General features: G+C 45.6%; 1 protein-coding gene across 1 annotated transcript in view; it reads left to right on the top strand.

The window, feature by feature from the left end:
• CCDC22 (coiled-coil domain containing 22) overlaps nt 1–22,028 on the top strand; it is a 645,106-nt gene extending 623,078 nt beyond the window's left edge. Inside the window, exon 17 of the mRNA XM_044080125.1 lies at nt 21,605–22,028. Coding sequence (XP_043936060.1) covers nt 21,605–21,718 — 114 coding nt within the window. The 3' untranslated portion in view covers nt 21,719–22,028. The remainder of the gene's footprint in view (nt 1–21,604) is intronic.
• Nucleotides 22,029–22,264: the final 236 nt, after the last annotated feature.

Here is a 22,264-nt window from a genome sequence, read left to right as displayed (position 1 = left end):
TATTGACTTTTAGGCTATGCAAATCCTTCTTGAAAGCTGTTTTCTTATTAAGGCCTCCAATCAAGGACCCTTCCCCTCCTTGGGACCTCACTGTTGTGTTGCAGGCTTTGACCCAGGGACGCTTTGAACCAGCTGCAAGTTGCGACATGAAGTTTTTGTAATGGAAGACAGTAATATTGGTGGCTATGACTTCCGCTAAGAAGATTTCTGAGCTACAATTCTTATCCTCCAAGCCTCCCTTACATAGTGTTTCATAAAGACAAAATGTCTTTACGTACCAATCCTTCCTTTATGCCCAGAGTAGCCACCGAAAACAATATCAGTCAATCTATCAAATTACCAGTGTTCTTTCCAAATTTCTCCAATAAAGGGGAGTATGTTCTTTACATGTTCTAGACATTCATAGACAACATTTTCTACCTGCACAGGACCAAGCAACACAGGAAGTCTGATCAGCTCAGCATTGTCATCTAATAGAGTAGAACAAGCAGTGCCTAAAATTACCTTGGCAAAATATCTGGCTGCATTTCATATGTTTATGCATCCAAGGGATTGGAATTACCTAGACCTCCCAGGGAACATTCCACCAGAGCTATGACTACTTTGTCTGCTTTCTATTCTAAAACTTCCATTGATATTTGCGTGGCAGTGACATGGTCGCACCTTTGTATCACACCTTTGTATTGCACTTGTTGTGTCTTTCGGCTTTTCCCGGTTAGGGGTCGCCACATCGGAACTCCGGTCCACTAAAGATTGGCAGTAGATTTTTTTACATGCCGAGTTGCCAGCTCTGACGCACAACCTTCAATGAAGGTACGCCCATTCACGCATGTCTCCACACAGAAGACGCTCTAGCTGAGAATCGAACAGGATGTCTTACTGTGAGGTGACAACGCTACCACAGCACCACCACTGCAGTAAATACACCTTTGTATTGCACTACAATTTGGATAGCGTGTCCAGGAGCAGAGCCTTGCTTGGTCCTGTGGTGTTTCAGCATATCATTCCATGAGGGCCATCCGGAATCTATGCATCTGGGGACTCTTGATCCTATCGTGAAGAGGAATGAAGAAGACATCAGATTAAAAGGTTATGTTTTATCATAACTTGACATCTCTGTTGTCTTCTGTCATTCCTTCTCACTTTCTCACCCATCCATTTCCTTGCAGACTAGTATGTCCCATGTCTGAGCCTTTTTTGCCATTCCTGGCTGTATGGTGATGGATGTATGAATCTGCAAACTTGATCTGAAGTACTTGGGTGGATGTGTGGGCATTATGGGTAAGAGGGAGGAGCTTGAGAGTCAGATCCAAGTATGTAGAATGTGGCCGAGCCGGATCCGAGACCAAATCAAGAGGAGGAATAAAGGAAGATAACACAGATGCCAAGTTATGGTAAGACATAACCTTTTATTAATGCTGCACACAGGCTGAATGCAGTATGTGTGTTTATTAATGGACAACAAACAGAAGTATACTAGCACAAAATACAATCCAACAGGTAATTGACGATTGAGTAACTTGTACTTTTAACAGTGGTACAGTTTGTATGGAGTATTATAGTCTGAAGAAGTGGCATCCAGCTGTGAAAATGCTTAACAATAATACTTTTTGTTTTTTATTGTTTTTCTGTTAGTTTTATACTTGTCAGCCATGATGGTTGAGCTTGTATCTGAAGTTGTTTTCATTTGATCTTCAACCTATGGGAACATGGATCCAGTATGGATCTGACTTTGCCGCATTTTCCAGCATCGGATCCAAGCTACAAGCTCCTCCCCTACCCCATAATACCCCTGTCTCCATCCTTCCCTCAGATCTTATTTGCCTCTCGTGAGAGTCAGCAGCATGGATTGCAGCTTCAAATTCCCTCAGTGTTAGTGTGCTTTATCGTGAGTATTTGTCTTCTTTTTATCTTCTCTAACTCTCTGCCCTAGTGTGTGTGTGTGTGTGTGTGTGTGTGTGTGTGTGTGTGTGTTTTGGCAGAAACCCCAAAGCCAGGCTTCAGGAAGTGTACTCCCTGTGGTCACAAGCTGCTCCCCTCTCATGGCCACACTCTCTGTGTCATGTGCTTAGGGAAAGAGCACCTGGAGATGACTTGTTTGATCTATGTGGGCTTTAACCCCCGTGCTTTGATCAACAGGGAGAACAAGCTCATTCTCAAGGGTATCCTCCCTGTGAAGGCTGCCACCCCTTCAACTTCTTCCGCCCCGGCTTCTGGGACTCAACTTCCCTTTAAGAAAGCTGGGGACAGGGAGAGGTCTCGCCCCAAAGAACGGGACAGGCCTAAGAAGTGCTTCCCTGACTGAGTGTCTAGTGAGGAACCCCCGGCCAAGTCTAGGCCGGATTCGACCTGAGGTTCGCCTCGACTCCGGTCTCTGCGTTTTTCACTGGAGACCTCTCAGGGCCATTCACCTCTTTCTGCCTCCCCTCTGCACCACTCCAGGCCTGGGTTAGTGGTTTCTTCCATTCGGTCCACCCATAGTCTTTCCGAAACTGAAGTGGACATGGTGATGTGGAGGTTCATCTGGACCCAGATCCAGTTGGGAGTCTTGCCGGCTCCCTCCCCCTCTGAGGCTGGGAGCCTGCAGTCTACTTTTCTTCCCATTGCTCCTTCTCCCATCCAACCCCCGGCTTCAGAGCCATTGGTTCTGAGGTTTCCCTGCATTGAGGGGTTGGTGCCGGTGGTTCCAGATACCTCGACGTTGACCATTGCCCTGAGTGGCTCGGTTCTGACCTTTGCAAAGCCATCCCACTGTCTGAGCCATAGTCTCAGCTCCCAATCCAAGTGGATGCATCGGCTTCGAGGTTTTCAGAGTCAGCGCTACCACTCGGAGTCTCTGCACCTGGAGGCTCAGATCCAACTCCCCTGTCGATGCAGAGAGTGATGGATCTGGTGCTACTCTCTTCAGCTTCCGGGATTCGTTCACCCGCTGCTTTTGGTGTGATGAAGAGAGTTCTCGGCTGTGTCGAGACGCTTGATGCTGATCTTCCATGGATCCTTCCTGGCTTCCTCTCTTTCTGGTTCGGAATTCTCCATCCTGCCCCCTCTGGGACAGCCTGCCGCCACTTTGCCCTAGAGAGTTCCCCTGGGAGCTGCCTGAGGTTTTAGAGTCCTTCCCAGAAACCCCCCTTGAGGAGGTCCCTCGGAAACATACGTGCAAAAGGGGGCACTTGGACTCCCCACCGGAGTCCCTCACAGAAGACACTGACTTGGAGGAAGGGGAGGGTTCCACCCAGTTACCTCCAGAAGATGTCATGGAAATCCTGTGCCAGCGTGGGGTCTACTCAAAAAACCCAACCCGGATGAGTTCATGTTTCTGGAGGCATTTGGCACAGGATCCTCTGTCTTCTAGGTGTCTCCTCCCGTGGATCCTCTTGTGGACTTAATTTCATCCAGGGTATGGAAGGAATCGGACATGGTGGAGCCTATCCCCAAGTGCCCTAACAAAATTCTTAGCACTGGTCTGAGAGATCCCCGGCAGACACCATGGGGGTTGCAGTGGCCACCAAGAAAGAGCTTGCTCAGGAGAGCTCTACGCTCCATTCACCGGACCGAGAGTTGCGGGCCATGGACCGTTTCGGGAAGCGGACTTGCATTTCAGCCACAGTTGCCTTGCATGCTCGGAATCACATGGCATATGTCATCAGACTTCAGTGGGACCTGGTCAAAGAGGTTGCTGAGTCTGCCCCAGAGTCCATGTTGGCAGAGGAGAAGAAGGTATTCTTCTCCTGTATGGCCACCCTAACTTTGATATCCAACACTTCCATGAGGCTCCTGTCACATGTTACTGAAGGGGCCTCTAGGGCAGCCGGAACAGATGTTGCTATCAGGTGTCATGCTTGGCTCCGGTTTTGTGTGTTCTCAGAGCCCTTCAAGGCATTGTTTACAAATGCCCCCTATGACATTTCCACTCTTTGGTAAGACCGTTCGAGACACCCTAGTCCAGAGTGAGAAAGACTGGAAGACGTCTGCCATTGGGATTCACTTCTCTACTCTGCAATGATCCTTTTCCCTGAATCAGAGTGGGATGAAGAAGTAGTGGTTCTGAAAGTCTCAAGGCTTTTCCCATGATGCTCAGGACTTCGCCTTCCCCCAGAGGCAGAAGGGGATATGATAGATGCCGTCCTTGTGGCAGAGGGGGTCCAAGGAACCAAGGATCTCAGGATTCTTTCCCGGACAGACCCTCGCAGCAGTCCTGAAAGGTTGCCCGACTGTCTCTGAAGGCAGTCAGGGGACATCTTTCTCTGCACCCAACAGCCTGAGAGTCTCTCACAGATGATCATTGGGTGTTGCAGATAATATCCAGAGGATACTCAATCCCCTTCCTTCAACCCCCAGTCCCTATCAGACACCTCCTGGATGTCCCTCCCGTGCAACAGGAGGAGGCAGCAGTGGAAATTTCCAAGCTGCTTGAAAAGTGAGTCATCCAGCCCGTCCCCCCAGATCAGTCCGGATCAGACATCTATTCCAGATTCTTTTTAGTGCCAAAGAAAACGGAGGACGTAAGACCTGTCTTGGATCTTTCAACCCTAAACCCGTCAGTTGCCAAGACGAAATTCCGGATGGTCACTCTCCAATCCTTTCTGCCCTTTCTGCAGATAAATGACTGGATATGCTTCGTGGTCCTCCAAGACAAGTACTGTCACATCAAGATGGACAGGCACTCTCGTAGGTTCCTCCTCTTCCGGCTGGGAGCCAATCATTATCTGTTTAGAGCGCTCCTACCCCTAGGATGTTCACCAAAGTGATGGCAGTTGTACAAGTTCTCGACTTCATTGGGGCTCGCTTAGATAACACTCAAAGCAAGGTATTTCTAACTCCGGACAGACTTCTATCCCTCCAACATCTTGTTTCTTGCATTGTTCAAGCCCAGAGTCCCCCTACAGAGTCAGTTCTTCAGGTGTTGGGGTACATGGCGGCCACGATCACCCTTATTCCTACGTCTCACCTTTATATGAAGGTCCTCCAATGGACATTGGAGGTTCAGTGATCATTGCTAGACCTGCCCTTATCTCAGCTGATTCGGTTATCTCGAGCTTGTAAGGATTCTCTCCTCTGGTGGCTTCAATCTCTGGACCTTCTTCTGGGTCTTCCATCCATCCTTCCCAGCCATGTGACCATGGTGACCACAGATGTCTCCCTGCTCTGGTGGGGGAGGCATTACATGGGAAGGACAGTGCATGGCACATGGGCTTCCCTGCATACCCATCTGCATATCAGCATCCTGGAGATGAGGGCAGTGCTGTTGGCATTGCAAGATCTTCGTGCCCATCTTCCCCAAGGGACGATTGCCATCCAGACAGACAATATGTCTGTAGTCTGGTACATCAGCAAACAGGGGGGACCAGACCTTACCCCCTTTGTCGCAAAGCCATGATATTGTGGGAGTGGGCGATCTCCAGATGTTTTCTGGTGGCAACGCACATTCCAGGGAGGTCCATTCTGGCCGACAGACATATCAGATCTATTCTGATACCTTACGAGTGGTCTCTGAATCCTTCAGTAGCAGAACATATCTTTCGGAGTCAGCCTTGCTGTGATCTCTTCACCTCTCCTTTCAACCCAAAGTGCAGCAAGTATTTCGCTCTGAAACCCCACTGGGGGAGTCCCCCAGAGACGCTCTAGTTCATGTTTGGCCCTCCGGTCTACTGTATGCTTATACTCCACTCCCTCTAATTCCAAAATTAATTCAGTAAACTTGATGTCTAGAGAGCTTAGTGATCCTCATTGCCCCCTTCTGGCCTCACCAAGTTTGGTTCCCCCTCTCTGTGGACACTAGATCTGGTTCCAGATCTGATCATGCATCCCTCAGGGATCTCGCACACAGATTTAGTCAGTCTGAAGCTCACGGCTTGGCTGCTACAGTTCCAGTCATAGTTAGGACTCCCGGGCTTCTCCTGTCAAAAACATTTTGGTAGTGGCTCACATGTCTTCCACCAGGGTTTATTCCAGTAAGTGGAAGCGTTTCTCTATATGGGCTTCTCAGCATGATTTGGACCCATTTATTGCCCCGGTTCCCACCATTTTGGAGTTCTTTGCGGATATTTTTAATCATGGCACTAGTTTTTCTACAGTAAAGGTACAATTGGCAGTGATCTCCAGTTTTCACATAGGAGAGAATTCGGCTTCTTCTAAGCTTTGTAAAGCCCAGTGAAGGACCCAACACCCCCTTGGGATCTTACCGAAGTACTACAAGCTTTGGTTTCTTCCCCATTTGAACCAGCAGCTACTGTTGAATTGCAGTTCCTGTCATGGAAGACCACCTTTCTAGTCGCTATCACCTCGGCCAAGAGAGTATCAGAGATCCAGGCCATATCTGTCAAGCCCCGTTATGTAGGGTTTCCCAAAGGATGAATCCCTCATTCCTTCCAAAAGTGGCATCAGAGTCTAACATTAACCAGGTCATCAATCTCCATTTTCTTTCCAAACTTCCAGAATAAGCGAGAGTATAAATTGCATTTGCTTGATGTTCGGAGGCAACTGCGCTTCTAATTTGCATAGAACAAAATCTCTTCATAAGTCTGATCAGCTTTTTGTTTCTTTTTCTAAGCCTTTCTTAGGAAAACCTGTATCAAAGGTAACTATTGCTTGTTGGATCTGTGAGTGTATTTCATTGGCCTACATCTAGCCAAAGGATATCCCCACCAGGTCATGTAGGGGTGCATCCTACCAGGTCTGTATGCGACCTTTTGAGCTAGGGTTTCGTTGGATGACATTTGCTCTGCAGCTACTTGGGTGTGATCACATATGTTTATCTCTCATTACAAATTGGATCTCCTTTCCAGAGACGGGGCATCTTTTGGCTCAGCCATGGTCCGGAAAATTCTTCCATGAGGCCCTCCCAGGGCTATTTGGTAGCTGGGGACTTTGCCCTACAGGTTGCAGATCAAATGAAAACAACCACTTCAGATAAAAAAGTTATGTACTCACCGTAATGTTCCATCTGAGTTGTTGCTTTTCATTTGTCTACAACCTTCCCTCCCTCCTTCCCCCTTCCTTATGTGGGCTGTGTTGTGGATCGTTTGGAAAAGGCATAACCCCTACTCTGGCGAGCCTTTTTCGTTATTGAGCAAATGGGTACTAATGCTGGGGTTTTAGGCATATGGTTAGGTTGGGGTGTTGTTCTCTGCAGCAGACTCGATCTGAGGGGAGGAGGGAGACCAGGGGTATTATGAGTAGGGGAGGAGCTTGGAGCTTGGATTCGATGCTGGAAATGCGTCCGAGTCTGATCCATACCGGATCCATATTCCCACAGGTTGAAGACAAATGAAAAGCAACAACTCAGATGAAACGTTATGGTGAGCACATAACTTTTTTTACCTCTTTGTTTATTAATGGAATAGGTTTTGCATCAGCAAGTGTTTTCTTGGCAAAATTAACTATAAACTAAGAAACTTTAATGTCTAGCTTTAGTGTGTGACTGTAATGCTCAGTGATTTACTAGAAAATCGAAAGTTTTAGGAGTGATGGACAGGGTAAAAATATGAGGCAAAATCCGGGGCATTTTGCAAAAATCATGGACAGATGAAAGGTACGATTCGGTGACATTAGGCAAAATCAGAGACAATTAAGAGTTACAGACTTTGTGATGTGCTTCTCTTTCAGTGAAAGAGATAAAGATTTCACGTTTATTTCCACATAAAAGGAATGCAGAATGCATGGAGGTATGAAGATCTGATTTAACCAATGAGGTGCAACTAACCTTAAAACTGCAAATTAGTAAAACTGCCCCAATCTGAAAATCCTCTTTCTGTATTCCTTTTTCTTTCTTCCTGACCTTGACGTCAGTTCAAGAGGTAAATCATGAATGTTTAGGTTATTGCCTTGGAGGCTTTGATAAAGATATTTTAATAGTGTCAGCATGAGACAGCTTAGAGTTTGTAATCTGTGGATGTTGCATAGATGTGGGTAGGGGAAAGACAGTGTTAAGTTTACTGGATGTAGCTGGCTGGGAGAGGGACACTTCAGTTAAGTATTTACACCTCTCAGATGTAGTCTTTTGGATTTAGTGGGAGTTTATTGCCAGTAATCATGAAACCATTCATATACTGACTCTGTATTCCAAGTGCTAGAAGTCTGGTGTGTGTGTGTGTGTGTGTGTGTGTGTGTGTGTGTGTGTGTGTGTGTGTGTGTCTGTGTGTCTGTGTGTCTGTGTGTCTGTGTGTCTGTGTGTCTGTGTGTCTGTGTGTCTGTGTGTCTGTGTGTCTGTGTGTCTGTGTGTCTGTGTGTCTGTGTGTGTGTGTGTCTGTGTTGTTCATTGACTTCCCTTGATGACCGGTGCTGCTAGATGTAAAGCAAATGGGGATTTAAAGAGCAGCTAGGAAAATATTACAGCTATAGAAATTGTACTGTTTTTTTATTTTTTCAGCGTAAGCCTGCACTGCTCAGTGCAACTGGTACGTAGGCTGTAGAAGTCATCACAGCTAAGAGGAAAATTCAGCAACTCTGTGTAGAAAAAATGAATAAGTAACTCATTTTTAATTTCTCCAAGTTATTTGGGTTTCTAATACCATGATGGGAATAGACTCCATTCCTAAGTCAAAGTATCATTAAAGTTCATGAAATTAGTATTGTTTCAGTCTTTGATGTCAGCCAGTAGTGCTCTTCGTAATACCCACAGTGTGCCCAGTAATGACTCCATGTTCTTCGTGCTTCACTGTTGCAGTCATCACATTAGGGTTATCCCTGCTGAGGTAGCCCTCGGCCGGCCTGAATACCAGAGACTTAGTATTTCTGTGTCGGTTGCTGTCGCTTAAGACTGACGTCATGTTGTCAGGGGTATATAGGAAGGCATCCGACGCCATTACATCAGTCGTTCTTGTTGTGGAGCCAGAAGCAGAAGCAGATCGCATGAGTGCCGGTCGGCCGCTACCTGAGTTTCGTTTCTGAGTTAAAGTTGAAGTCTTCGAAAGCTAAGTACCCCATTGTGGATCCTTTTTTCTTGCACTGACTGATGTCAGAAAAAGTTAACAACTGTCTCGCCTGTGGAAAGCAGATACCACACCCAGGACTTCCATTCCTACTGCATCACTTGTCTGGGCCCAGACCACAACGTCCCTCGTTGTTGGTTCTGTGCTTTGTTTAATGCCAGAGCTATTCGTTGTTGGGCCCTTATTGTAGCCAGATATTTCTGTTTACAGTCCTCGAATTCCGATATGGCTTCCGTAAGCCATCCAACAGCAGACCTTCCGAAAAAACGTAAAGTTAAAGACCGAGACAGACCACACAAGATTAAACCTTCCGACGATGTTACCACCAAGATGGTCGTCGGTCCTCCAGAATTCAGTGAGGTGCTTTCGCAGCCTCTGATGCTCACTTCAGTTAGTTCACAGGCCTCTACTGAGACCCTTTCAGAGTCTGGTATGCCGCAGAACTCTTCTTTGTCTAAGGATCCTGCAGTCTTTTCTACCTTGGATGGGTCCGGAGCCACTGTGCAGGCACCTGTTTCCGAGAAAGTCCTTCGCAACACCGAATCCAGACATAAACCGATGCCTTCTTTCACAGCTTCAGTCCTTTCTAAGCCAACCGAGTTCCTTAGGCCCAGGGGTTGAACCACCCCCAAGAAACTGCCTTCCAACCATTCTTTGGCACCTGCTCCCTTGCCTCGGTCACAAATGCTTAGAATGGCAGAGGACCTTATCATGCTGATTAGGGGAAGCCAAGCCACTCCCTCAAAAAGCAAAAGAGACGTGTCTCCAGAAGTTCTGTCTGAACAAGAGTCAGATGAATCTGATGCATCTGACTATGAAGACATGCAGCCTCTGTCTACATATGAGGATTCTGATGCAGAGGAATCTATTCCTTCAGCCTCTCCCCCAGAGGATTTTTCCTTTGGGGAAACCCTGCAAACTTTAAGGGAGCGTTTCAAATGGGAGAGTCAAGACTACCACAGTTTAAAAAGAGACTCCCAAGAGTTTCCTAGAGTTCCTGGACCTTCCATAGCACAGGCCCTTAGCCATCCCCCCCAGTCCTAGAGGTGGTAGATTATGTTTTCCTTGAATCCAGCTTGACTCCAGACACCCTCCCTCCTGCTCCCAGAAAGCCAGACAGGTATTACAAAGTCCCTGACTCTCACAGATATCTCTTTAAAAACCCAACAGTGGACCCTGAGGTCATTACTCAAGGCCCAAAAGGAATTAAAGCTACTTCAGCTAAGAATCCCACCCCCTCTGACAGGGATTCCAGAACACTGGCCAGATGGGGTAAAAAAGTATACACCTCAGTTACTCTTGCTATCAGGGCACTCAACTGTCAGTTCCATATGCTTAAATATCAGCAACATACCTTGGAACTCCTTAAACAAAAAAAATTACCTCCTAAAGATTTACAGGAATTAATGCACTCTGCTGCTCAAGTAACTAAACACACTTTGCACTGCGGTTTTAACGCCCTAGAAGCTTCTTGCAGGGCAGCAGTCACTGGATCTGTCATTAGAAGACATGCATGGCTTAAGGAACAAACCCTGCCAGACCATGTCAAATCAAAATTGTTGGATACACCCTTGCACAAAGATAACTTATTTAGTACTAAAACAGAAGAGGTGTTAAAAAATGGAAGAGAAAGCAAAATCTATGCAGACTGTTAAAGATTTCTTACAAGTACAGCCCCCTAGGTTCAGCAGGCATTTTCCTTCCAAACACTGGGCCTTTCCTTGACCTAGTAAACAGGGCCAGCCTAGGCCCAGTGGAAACAGAGATCCAAGACAGCAGTCCCATGGATTGCAGAGATCTAAGCAGTGCACTGCCTCCACTTCAAAACCAGTGAGTTCTAAGCCACCCCCTTATGGCAAAAACTCACAATGACTCACCCCATCCCTACCTCGTCTCTGCCCACCATCACATAACCCTAGGAGGAAAACTCGCCTTTCACTCAAGCACCTGGGCCACCATTACCAAGGACCAATGGGTTCTGAACATTGTGTCTCAGGGGTACAAATTCTCCTTCCACACCCTTCCAAACCCCAAAGGGTTCCCAGATCTACCACCAAATCAGTGGGTGAGGCTCAAAAGCAAATCCATACCCTGCTCTCCTTGGGAGCAGTAGAACACATTCCTGCAGAACAGATAGGCCAAGGCTTCTACTCCAGACTCTTTCTGGTACCCAGAAAAGAGGGCACCTGGCACCCCATCCTCGATCTGTCCATTCTAGGTGATCCCAAAATTCAAAATGCTCACCCTCCAGCAGTTCCTACCCATGCTGTCCAAGTACGCTTGGCTAGTCACCCTGGACCTAAACAAGGCCTATTTCCACATCCCCATCAGGGAGTCCTACAGAAAATATCTTCGCTTCAGGGCAGGATCTCAGCACTTTCAATTCTCTGCACTTTCCTTTGGCCTATCTACTGCACCAAGAGTTTTCACAAAATGCCTGGCTCTGGTCATTGCTTTTTCCAGACAAAGAAATATTCAAATTTATCCCTACTTAGATGACTGCCTTATTCAGACAGACAGCCAGGAAAAGCTACTCAGAGACCTGACCTTTGTAAAGGACCTACTAACCTCCTTACGGTACACAATCAAAAAGAAATCCAAATGAGTACCCACCAAAAGGATAATCTTCCTGGGAGCAAGTCTGGACGCAGTATCCCAGATGGCATGCCTAACACCAGACAAACAAAATTTCTTATCAGCTTACTTCTCTCAACTGGGCACCAGGCCCCAGCTTTCTGCAAGGGAAATCCTGCAAGCCGTGGGGTTCATGGCATCTTGCATACTCCTTATTCCATATGCCAGACTGCATGAGGAAACTTCAGTGGTACCTAAAGAGCATTTGGTGTCAACACTCTCAAGATCTGGAAACTCTTTTACCTATTATTCCTTGCCTGAGGGAGGAATTTATTTGGTGGTCAACAGCCTGCTCCCACAACAAGGGACTGCCCTAGTCCCCACACACCGCCGCTCAGACTCTCACCACAGACGCATCAGACTACGCTTGGGGTGCACACCTGACGGCAGGTGCATACAGGGCCAATGGAACCCCCAGCAACTCCCCCTGCACATCAGTCTAAAAGAGGTGATGGCTGTGGTGCAGGCCTTGATAGCTTTCAAACCCTTTCTCTCTCAAGGGGTTCTCCTGATCAAAACAGACAACACCACAGTGATGCGGTACATGATCAAGCAGGGAGGGGCTCACTCCTACCCGCTGTGCAGGCTGGCCATGACCCTTTGATTCACAGCCTCTTCCATGCATTTTCACCTGTTAGCACAATACCTGTCAGGCTTTCTCAACTCCCCGGCAGACCAATTAAGCAGAAAACTGTTGGACCCCCACGTGTGGCAACTCAACAGAAACACCTTCTTACTAATAACTCAGAAATGGGGAACCCCGGAGGTCAACCTCTTTGCCTCCCACACCAACCATCAGCTCGTCAAATTCTGCACCAGGGAGCATCACTGCATGGCATAGAAAGTAGATGCCTTGTCCTTCCCCGGGGTAAACCTCTCGGTCTATGCCTTTCCTCCCCTACCTCTCATTCCCAAGGTGCTCATCAAAATAAGGGAGGAAAAACCAAGACCATTCTCATAGCTCCAGACTGGCCCAGACAGCACTGGTACCCCTTGTTACGCAGCCTGTTCCCACTGCCCCCATGGAATCTTCCTCAGGTTCCCAACCTCCTAACCCAGAGGGCAGGGGAATTCGTGCACCCCCATTTGCAGACACTCAGTTTGGCAGCTTGGCTTATAACCTGACCCCTGACCAATCTGCCCTCCTCAGTAAACGGGTTCTGGATGTTATCTGAGAGGCCAGACGCCCTAGCACCAGAAAGTCTTATGCTGATAAATGGAAAAGTTCTGCACCTGGATCCAGGCTATGTGAGCCACTACAGCACAGCCTTCCATCCCTCTCATCCTGGACTACTTAGTTGACGTACTACACAGTGGCCTCTCTTTCTCCTCTATAAAAATTCACGCTTCTGCTATTTCCACTCCTTTTCCCACTGAGTAGCCTCTTTTTTTTTCACACCCTTTGATCAAGCAGTTCCTCAGAGGGGCTAACCACTTGAGGCCCCCCAAATGGGCACAAACACCGGCTTGGGACCTTAACTTTGTGTTGGAAAAGCTCACCCTGCTTCCTTTCGAACCAGCTTCTTCTGCGGAGCTAAAATTTCTCTCCTGGAAGACAGCCTTCCTCCTGGCCATCACTTCAGCCAGAAGAGTCTCTGAGCTGCAAGCACTCATGGCATTGGAACCCTTCATCATCTTCCACGCAGACAGGGTATCCCTCAGAACTAATCTATCCTTCATGCCCAAGGTAGTATCCAGTGTGGCTCTCAACCAATCCATCCATTTGCCCACCTTCTTTCCTAACCCTCAAAACAAGGTGGGAAGGATTCTGCACTCTCTAGATGTGCACAGGCAGCTCAGGTACTATACGGACAGGGCTAAACCCTTCAGAAAATCTAGACAACTGCTGGTTAGCTTTGCTTCAGGGGCAGAGGGCAAAGCCATCTCCAAGCAAACCATTTCCAAATGGATAGCACACTGCATCCATTTCTGATACAAGCAGCATGGCAAGCCTCCCCCCAAGGGGGTTAGGACCAACTCCACCAGAGCAGCCTCCACCTCTGCACCATTCCTCAGAGGGGTCCCCACCAGGGATATCCTGGAGGCTGCCACTTGGACATCTGTTCACACCTTTACCAAACATTACCACCTGCCTCTCTTTTCTAAATCCAGGGCAGGCTTTGCCTCTGCAGTCTTGTAGGGCATGCTAGTCAGCCCCTAGCTACCTTGACTGCCTCCACCCATTTCTTCAGCTTTGGTAATCTACCTAAATGTGATGACTGCAGCAGTGAAACACAAAGAACATAGTACAGTTGTGTACACTTACCATAAATGTAGATGTTACGAGTGTCTTCACTGTTGCAGTCCTGTTTTCCCTCCCCCCTTCTCCCTATTTCTTTTTGTTACCTTTCTTCCTTGTAGTTCTCCTTTCCTTGGAAGGGACATATTGGTATTTTTTGTCTTTTTTCTCCACTGGTGGGGTCCTGCCACAATAGCCTGGCCTCCTACTTTGGGGGCTCCTGACCGGTTAGGGGAAGAAAAACTGATGTAATGGCATCGGCTGCCTTCCTTTATATCCATGACAACCTGACGTCAGTCTTTAAGCGACAGCAACGGACACAGAAATACTAAGTCTCTGGTATTCAGGCCGGCCGAGGGCTACCCCAGCAGGAATAACCCAAATGTGATGACTGCAACAGTGAAGACACTTGAACATCTACATTTATGATAAGTGTACACAGCTGTACTTTCTGCAGTTCATATGGAGTTGCATGTATTGGTAACATATCTAAATATGATTGTAAATTATTTTTTATAAGACCGTTGCTCCTACTACTATTGGAACTGTCTGGGTATCTTTCTTCCACATTGCTCTCATTTCTGCCTGCAGATCCTGATATTTTATGACTTTGTCTCTCTCTGTACGCTAGACACTGTAGTTACTGGTGTGGCAATTTCAACGATCAGTGCTACTCTTGTCTTCTTTTCTTGGATCACTATGTCCGGTTTTCTAGCGTCTATCTTTTGAACTGTTGGTAATGGATGGATGATCCCATTTGATGCTCCCATGCTTTGTGGCTCATGTTTCCAATGTTTTTTGGCCACTTCAGTACTGTAGTGTTTGCACAATCCCCAATGCAACAGTCTCACCACATTATTATGGCTTTCAGTATACAGTCCCATTATGGTACACTTACTGTGTTGTAAGAAGAGAGAATTTTACTTGCACATATATTGCCTACCATGGACATACTGCTACCCCAGCGCTGCATTCAGTGCAGCTCCACAAAATAAATACAACACAAAACAACAGAACCAATTAAAGTGAGGTGAAATCTGATGCATTATACTACCCAGGAACTGCTGCAGTTAGTGCGTCTGTCACTTACATTAATCACAGCTGATGCTAAGATGGCTTCCAGCTCTGGGATTTACTAAAGGCAGTGTGGGAACAAAGCAGTATTAAAACAAAACCAAACATCTCAAAATAGCTAGAGTGCAACCAGCAATGTCAGACAAGCAAGTAATAGCTGAAAACAGCTATAACTGTATAAAGATAGTAAAGGCAAAGCAAAATCATCTCAAAATGGCTGTAATAGCTAATCGCCTTAAGTTCAAATAAAATGTGTGTGTGTGTGTGTGTGTGTGTGTGTGTATATATATATATATATATATCTAGCCATGGCTTTTCGCACTGTTTTTTTTTAAATGCAACAGCTACTTAAACAGTAAAGGGGCATGTGGCTCAGCTCTCTGAGGTCTCTAAGAGTAAGCTGGGCCCCATGTATTAAGTACAACAGAAGAAGAAAAAAAGTCAATGAAAACTAGATGAAATCTGAAGCCCAAGTGCTCTAAACCACCCAGGACTTGTAGGGTGAAGGTTTTTAGGGATGGGGGGGTGTACTTGGCCATCAGAGATGGTTTGAGGTTTTTCTCAGTTTACTTTCCCTGAACTTAGGTAGCAAGACTGCATGTTCTTTTAATTATTCGTGAAACCAACATGTATTGTTATCCGCTTTTTTTTCTAGGCTATACTACAAGCAGGAACTGTATGGTTTCCCCCTGTTTTCAGCAGCATACTGAGTTTCATATTGTAAATCTTAAAGTTACTTAAGCTTGAAAACAACACAACCATTGCACTTGCTGTTCACAGCAGTGGAGTTTGAGTACTGTAGTGACAAACTGTCAGACAGGGCCAGGTTGTTTTACTGCTGTTGCCAACTAATCGTTTCCTTATTCTTTCTTTTATTCAAGTCCCAAGCAAACATGCCGTGCATGTGAATGTTACAGTCAGACCTTGCATTTTAATCATTTGCCTGCTATAAACTTTAAAATGTTTTAAAGAAGTGTATAATTCACAGTTATTTACTGAAGCAGCAGTACTACTATTGCTGTTGATCCATTTGCCAGCAGTAGCTTCATTTGTAGTTTTGTATGAAGTTTCTGTGCAGTCATTCTCAATGCGTATCCAGTTGAAACTACGTATACCTCTCCTCCTCCCAACAAATTCCAACACATGTGAGAGATGCAACCATATAGCCAAACTGGAAGCTAAGCTCTTTCAACTCAGTACTGGCGTAACCAGTCAGGAGGAAAAGGAAACCACACTCGCTATAATTCTAGTCTCACATAGACCTACCACGACAGCAAACCAAACACGTAAACACACAAAAACATACTCAGAGGCTCTAAATAAAAATCTGCCTAAGCAGCAGAGACCTCCAAAGCAGACACCCAAGCAACCGCTACCCCAAAACAAAACACGTGCAACACATAGCATACAAAGCCAGTGTGCCGAACAGTCACAGCCCTTAAGGCTAAACAACACACCTGATACACTTGTAATAGGTGACTCTATCGTCAGGCACACTGATGTCCCGCTCACCAGTCTGAACAAGGAGAAGGTCACGGTGAGCTGCCTGTCTGGCGCTAGGATCCGCCACATAACACAAGCACTCAGGTCACTCCAAGGCAAGTACAAATATGACTCAGTCATTGTCCATGCTGGTGTGAATGACCTGAGATGTATCTCCCTGGACTACATGAAAAGAGACATAGAGGAGCTCTCTGAGCATGTAGCCCAGGCCGGTATGACCCTGACCTTGAGTAGCATCTTACCCTCACCAAGAATGATTACACAATATGAAGACAAGATGATCAATTTCAACAATTGGCTTAAGTATTGGTGTCATTCAAAGGGGATCCAATGCCTGTCAGCCTGGGATGACATGGTCGACAAGCCACGATGCTTCGCTAGGGACGGCTTGCACCTATCACCCCTGGGCTTTCGGATATTGGCAAAGGCTCTTGCTACCCCCATAGTGCCTTTTTTAGGCAAGGCTCAAAAGACAAACCCACCTCCATAGGTATCACAAGGGATAAGAAACTAAGAGTAATGCTACTCAATGCCAGAAGTCTAAACCTCAAGATGCATGCACTCGAAACTCTCCTTAGCATGGAGAACATCGATATCTGTGCAGTAACGGAAACCTGGTTCAAGGCTCCCGAGAGCACCCCAGCACTACCAGGTTATACCTCATACCATGCTTTTCGGCCCCAAAACTTGGACCGAACCACAAAAGGAGGGGGAGTATCAATATTTGTCAAAGATACCCACACCTCCAGGTAGGTGGCACAGCACGAAGCATCAGAGACTATCCATGTGCAACTAACAGTGGGTAAATCTGCCTTCCAGTTTATAGCCTGCTACAGACCACCCTCCCAAACCCAGGAACTCCACTCGGCCTTCCAGAGAACACTGGAAAATATGAAGGTCTCTCCAAACACCATTATATTGGGTGACTTCAACTACCCAAACATAGACTGGGAGCATTACTCTAGCACCAACACCCTAGCCCAAAGGTTCCTAGAATTTATAAACTCAAATGCTATGGAACAACCACTCCCACAAGAGGGAAAAACATACTGGACCTGATCATCACCAACATGGGGACTCTATGCTCCAGACCAGAACTGTATCCCTCACTGGTAAGATTAGACCATAAACTAATCTCACTGGATATTCATATCCTGACCCCACGCCCCGCCCAGAAAACCACAGTGAAAAACTTCTCTAAAGCAAATTTCACACTCCTCAAAACCGAGGTGGAATCCTTCAAAGACCCCGGGCCTGTGGAAAATACGGCCCAGACTGCAGAATCCTTTATAAACGCATTCTATGAACACCTTCAGGAATGCATGGATCATGCAATCCTAAATAAATCCAAGACCCAATCCTCCAAAGGCAGACGTCCTGTCTGGTGGACCCCAGCCATAAACAAACTATACAATAGAAGGAGGAAGCTACTACATGATAGAGCAAAATCCCAAAAAGGGAAGGCATCTCTGATCAGTATTAGCAAAAAACTACGGGCACTCATAAAATCGTCTAAGGCCAGCTTCGAGAGAAAAATTGGACAGGACACTAAGGATAATCACAAGGCTTTCTTTTGTTATGTTAGGAACCTGGGTGGGAATTCCTAGATATGCTCAGAATTAGTCCAAAATGACAAAAAATACACCGAACCCGCAGACATTGCCAACATCCTAGCTGACAGGTTCAGCGCAAACTCTCCCCCCCCCCCCCACCAAAAGGGCAAATATCTATCCCAGCAGAGTGCTGCCCCCCTGACATCTCAGATGTTCAGGTAAGAGCCGCCCTCTCCAAAGCAAAAAACACAGCATCAATGGGACCAGACGGTGTCCCGGGCTGCGTCCTACACGAACTCCAAGAAGAGCTAAACCCAAACATAAAACTACTGTTCAATCTCAGTCTTACTACAGGATAAGTACCCAAAGAGTGGCGTACAGCAACGGTGGTCCCTCTCCACAAAGGTGGTGCTTCAATGGATCCTGGAAACTATCACCCCATAAGCCTGACTAGCTTGGTCTGCAAAGCTATGGAAAGGATCATCATGGACCTTATAAATAAAGATATTGGGGACCTACAGACACTGGATCCTACCCAGTTCAGCTTTGTAAAGGGCAGATCCTGCCTCTTAAACCTGGTCGATTTCTTTTAAACAGTCACCAAGGCCATTGACGAGGGGAAGGTGGTCCACACAGCCTACCTGGACCTCGCAAAAGCCTTCGATACAATACCCCACTCGGGCATTATAGATAAGCTCATCAGCTTAAATATAAACATCTATGTCACTAGAAGGGTTGCAAACTGGCTCAAGGACAGAACCCACATGGTTAGAATTGCTGGAGCCATGTCAGACTCCAAATCAGTTACAAGTGGCGTCCCACAAGGCTCAGTCCTGGGACCTCTCTTGTTCGGTATATATTTCTCAGAGGTACAGGCCAACACGGAAGGACTGTGGCTGACCAAGTTCGCAGATGACTGCAAACTGGGCGCCATAATCGACTCTCCAGCCGACACAAGCATCCTCCAAAAGGGCCTCATAGAAACAGACAACTGGTGCCAGAGCCATGGCCTCAAGCTAAACGCCAAAAAGTGTATAGTCATCCCTTTGGCAAAACAAAGTGCCCACAAATTACCACATAAGTGGTAACCCATTAAGTACGGAAGAAGTAATTAGGGACCTGGGGACCCAAGTTGATAGCAATCTCTCATTTGACAACCACATAGCCAAAGTGGTTAGAAAAACATTTTATATAGCCCACCTAATCATGAAGGGATTCACATCTAGATCAGGGGAGGTCATCGTGCCTCTTTACTCATCCCTCATCAGGCCCATAATTGAGTACAGTGCCCCTTTTGGGATGTACCTTACCAGACACCTGCAGCAACTGGAAAGACCCCAAAAATACCTCACCAAGAGGATCAAAGGGCTCAAACGGATGCCATATGCTGCCCGGTTAAAGAAACTCCAGCTCTACTCAGTGGCATACCGCCTGCTCAGAGGCGATCTGTGCCTGACGTATAAAGCCATGTCCAACCCGGAATTAATGGACATGCTGCACCTCAGAAAATCCAAATCCCATCGAGCTACGCGCTCGAGAGACTTGAACCTCAGCACTGAAATAAATAGGACATGATGGAGGGACAGATTCATAACCCAGAGGCTCCCTTCACTCTGGAATGAAATCCCAGTCCAGGTTAGGCAGAGTCCCTCACTGACTCTCTTCAAGAGGAATCTTGATGAGTGGATGGGAGATCGTAGGTTTACCCCGGGTATCACTTCTGTGTCACTGTTAGACAGAGGCACAGTATACTAACCTCAAAAAAGGGCATAGCAAAATTAATTTAAAATGGGTGGCGAAAGCCAAACACACTCTGGCTAGGCTTATAAATGCCCTAGGCCAGATAGCCTAGTATGAACCTATGACCCTATAAGTCACACACACATGTATGTGTGTTTTTGTGTGTGTGTGTGTGTGTGTGTGTGTGTGTGTGTGTGTACATACAGACATGCACACACATATATACGCCTGTATGTGTGTGTATAGATATAGGTGTGTGTCTGTGTGTGTATATAAAATGTGCGTGTATGTACACACACCAGTTCATTCATTCAGTCACGCATTTACTTGGGTTGTTGTGTCTTTCGGCTTTTCCCGGTTAGGGGTCGCCACAGCGGAACTCCGGTCCGCTAATGATTGGCGGTAGATTTTTACGTGCCGAGTTGCTGGCCCACACGCACAACCTTCAACGAAGGCATGCCCATTCACGCATGTCTCCACACAGAAGACGCTCTAGCTGAGAATCAAACAGGACGTCTTACTGTGAGGCGACAATGCTACCGCACCACCACCGCCACGCATTTACTTGGGTGACAGAATGAGTTTGCAGGGCTGTTTGAGCATCCAGTTTATTGGATGTCCATTTTATTGGATGTGTGCTTTGTTTTTGAGAGGTAAGTGGGTTCTATGCTAAGAGTGTTTATGTGCGAGTTTGAGGTAATGTTTGCGGGTGAGAGTAAAGGTTAGGGAAGGGCACAGATTTAGTGTTTGTGGATTGGGATTGGATTCAGAGAAAGTTTTTGTAAGGCAAGATGTAGGGTTACCACATGTTAAACTAAGATTATGCAGGGGGACAAAGCAAAGCCCCCCTACCCACCTTAGTAATGCATGTTAACATTAACCCTGCGGTTAGAGGCTAGTATTATGGAGGAGGTTTCATATAAAGATTGCAAAAGGAGTTGCATTCCTTGTGCAAATCTTCAGTGTGCTTAGTGTTGTGTGTTCAGTAATATGGTTGCTATATTGGGTAAGGTGTTTTGTGTTCGATATTGTGATATTGCAGTTTTATATACAGATATATACATGTTTGTATATGTGTGCATTTGTCTGTATATTAGTTTACTCCTATGTTTGTGTAATCAAAGGATAGTCTCTCTAGTTTAAATCTTCCTTTACATTTTTTTTTAGCTGTAATGATCCAGTAACCTCTATTCTGAGTCTTTTTTTTTATTGTGTTCATGCTCCCATTTGGTAGTTTGTTTAGATAGAGAGATTTACGTTATCACAGTTTGTGCTGATGACATCAGTCTTCTACTTTTTTTCAAGAGTGTATGCAGTACTTGCAACCATTTGAGGTTTGTCTGGAAGATGCCCTGTATTGTGACTGTCCTTCCTCCAGTGTTGTCTGAGGGGTCACAAATTGGAGTGTCCAAGGTTCATAATCTTGGAATGTTTCTGGACAGTTGGCTGTCATTTCAGGTCTATTTATCAGATATTGTCTTGCACTAGTTGAGGAACATCACCTGTATAAATCAATTTATTCCACCAGAGGAATTAACATTGGGTGTGCAGGCCTTGGTTATATCTTCTATAGATTATCTTTTCTCTTAATGCTGTCAAATGCCCTTTATCTTTGTGCTGCTACTGCAGTTTCCCAGCCCCAAGTCCTATGGAATTTTTTTTGTGGGATCAGCTTGTGGTATCTTCCTGAGTCTGATTCCCTGTACTCTTTCAGAAAATGCTAAGTCTCCTCTTTCATAAAGCATCCTGGGATCCTTTCACATTTTTTTATTTCTAATTCTAATCTTAGCATTTTTTACCTTGTATTTCTTTAATTTGTGTTTAATTTTGTAAAACCTAGACTTAGTAATTAATTTTTATTGTAATGTCTAATGTTATGGATGTGTAAATTTAAATTGATTTGATTATTGCCTGCCTTTTCTGAATTGCAGATTGAAACTGAAAATGGGAAGAAAACTTTGAGCAACCTAGAGAAGATCTTGGATGATTATAAAGCAATAAAGCAAGAAAATCTGGTTCTTGTTGCCAAAATCAGAGAGACATGAAGAAGGCAACAGCATTCCTTTTGTTTTCCAGTTTTTACCCCACACAGATTTTTAATGCAAATTTTCTCTCCATTTAAATGAATGGGCAATGCACTTGAAGTACGAATTCCAATTGCACAAGGACTGGTTCCTAAGTAGTTGACGTTTTGGAAAAAGTACTCATTTGAAATAGTATATTTGTACTACAGTCTGTTATGTGATTTTCTTTTTTTTTTTTTGACATTTAACACCCTGGATATACAGGGATTAGAAATCTTGGAAACTAAAGATGCATAATAACACATTTATATAAAACACTTTGGGGAAAATATTTTTTTTTTGGCTTTTTTTTTTTTTTTTTTTTTTACAAATCCTGATGGCAAGATACATGTCAAAAAGTACTGATGACAAACTTCATGGATGCTATGATATTTTTGCAATTCAGACTTTGATTGTTGGAGAAAACATCCTCTTTAAAGTTTTCTGTATAAACATTTGGACAAATTTCTGTAGCGAATTACATTTTTCATATGATTTATAGGGTAGTTTGTGAGTTTATGCTGCACT

The sequence above is a fragment of the Protopterus annectens genome, chromosome 8.part0 (genome assembly GCF_019279795.1).
Source record: "Protopterus annectens isolate FY-2018-M chromosome 8.part0, PAN1.0, whole genome shotgun sequence".
NCBI classification, from domain to species: Eukaryota; Metazoa; Chordata; order Ceratodontiformes; family Protopteridae; genus Protopterus; species Protopterus annectens.
This window is presented reverse-complemented; position numbering and strand designations above follow the sequence as displayed.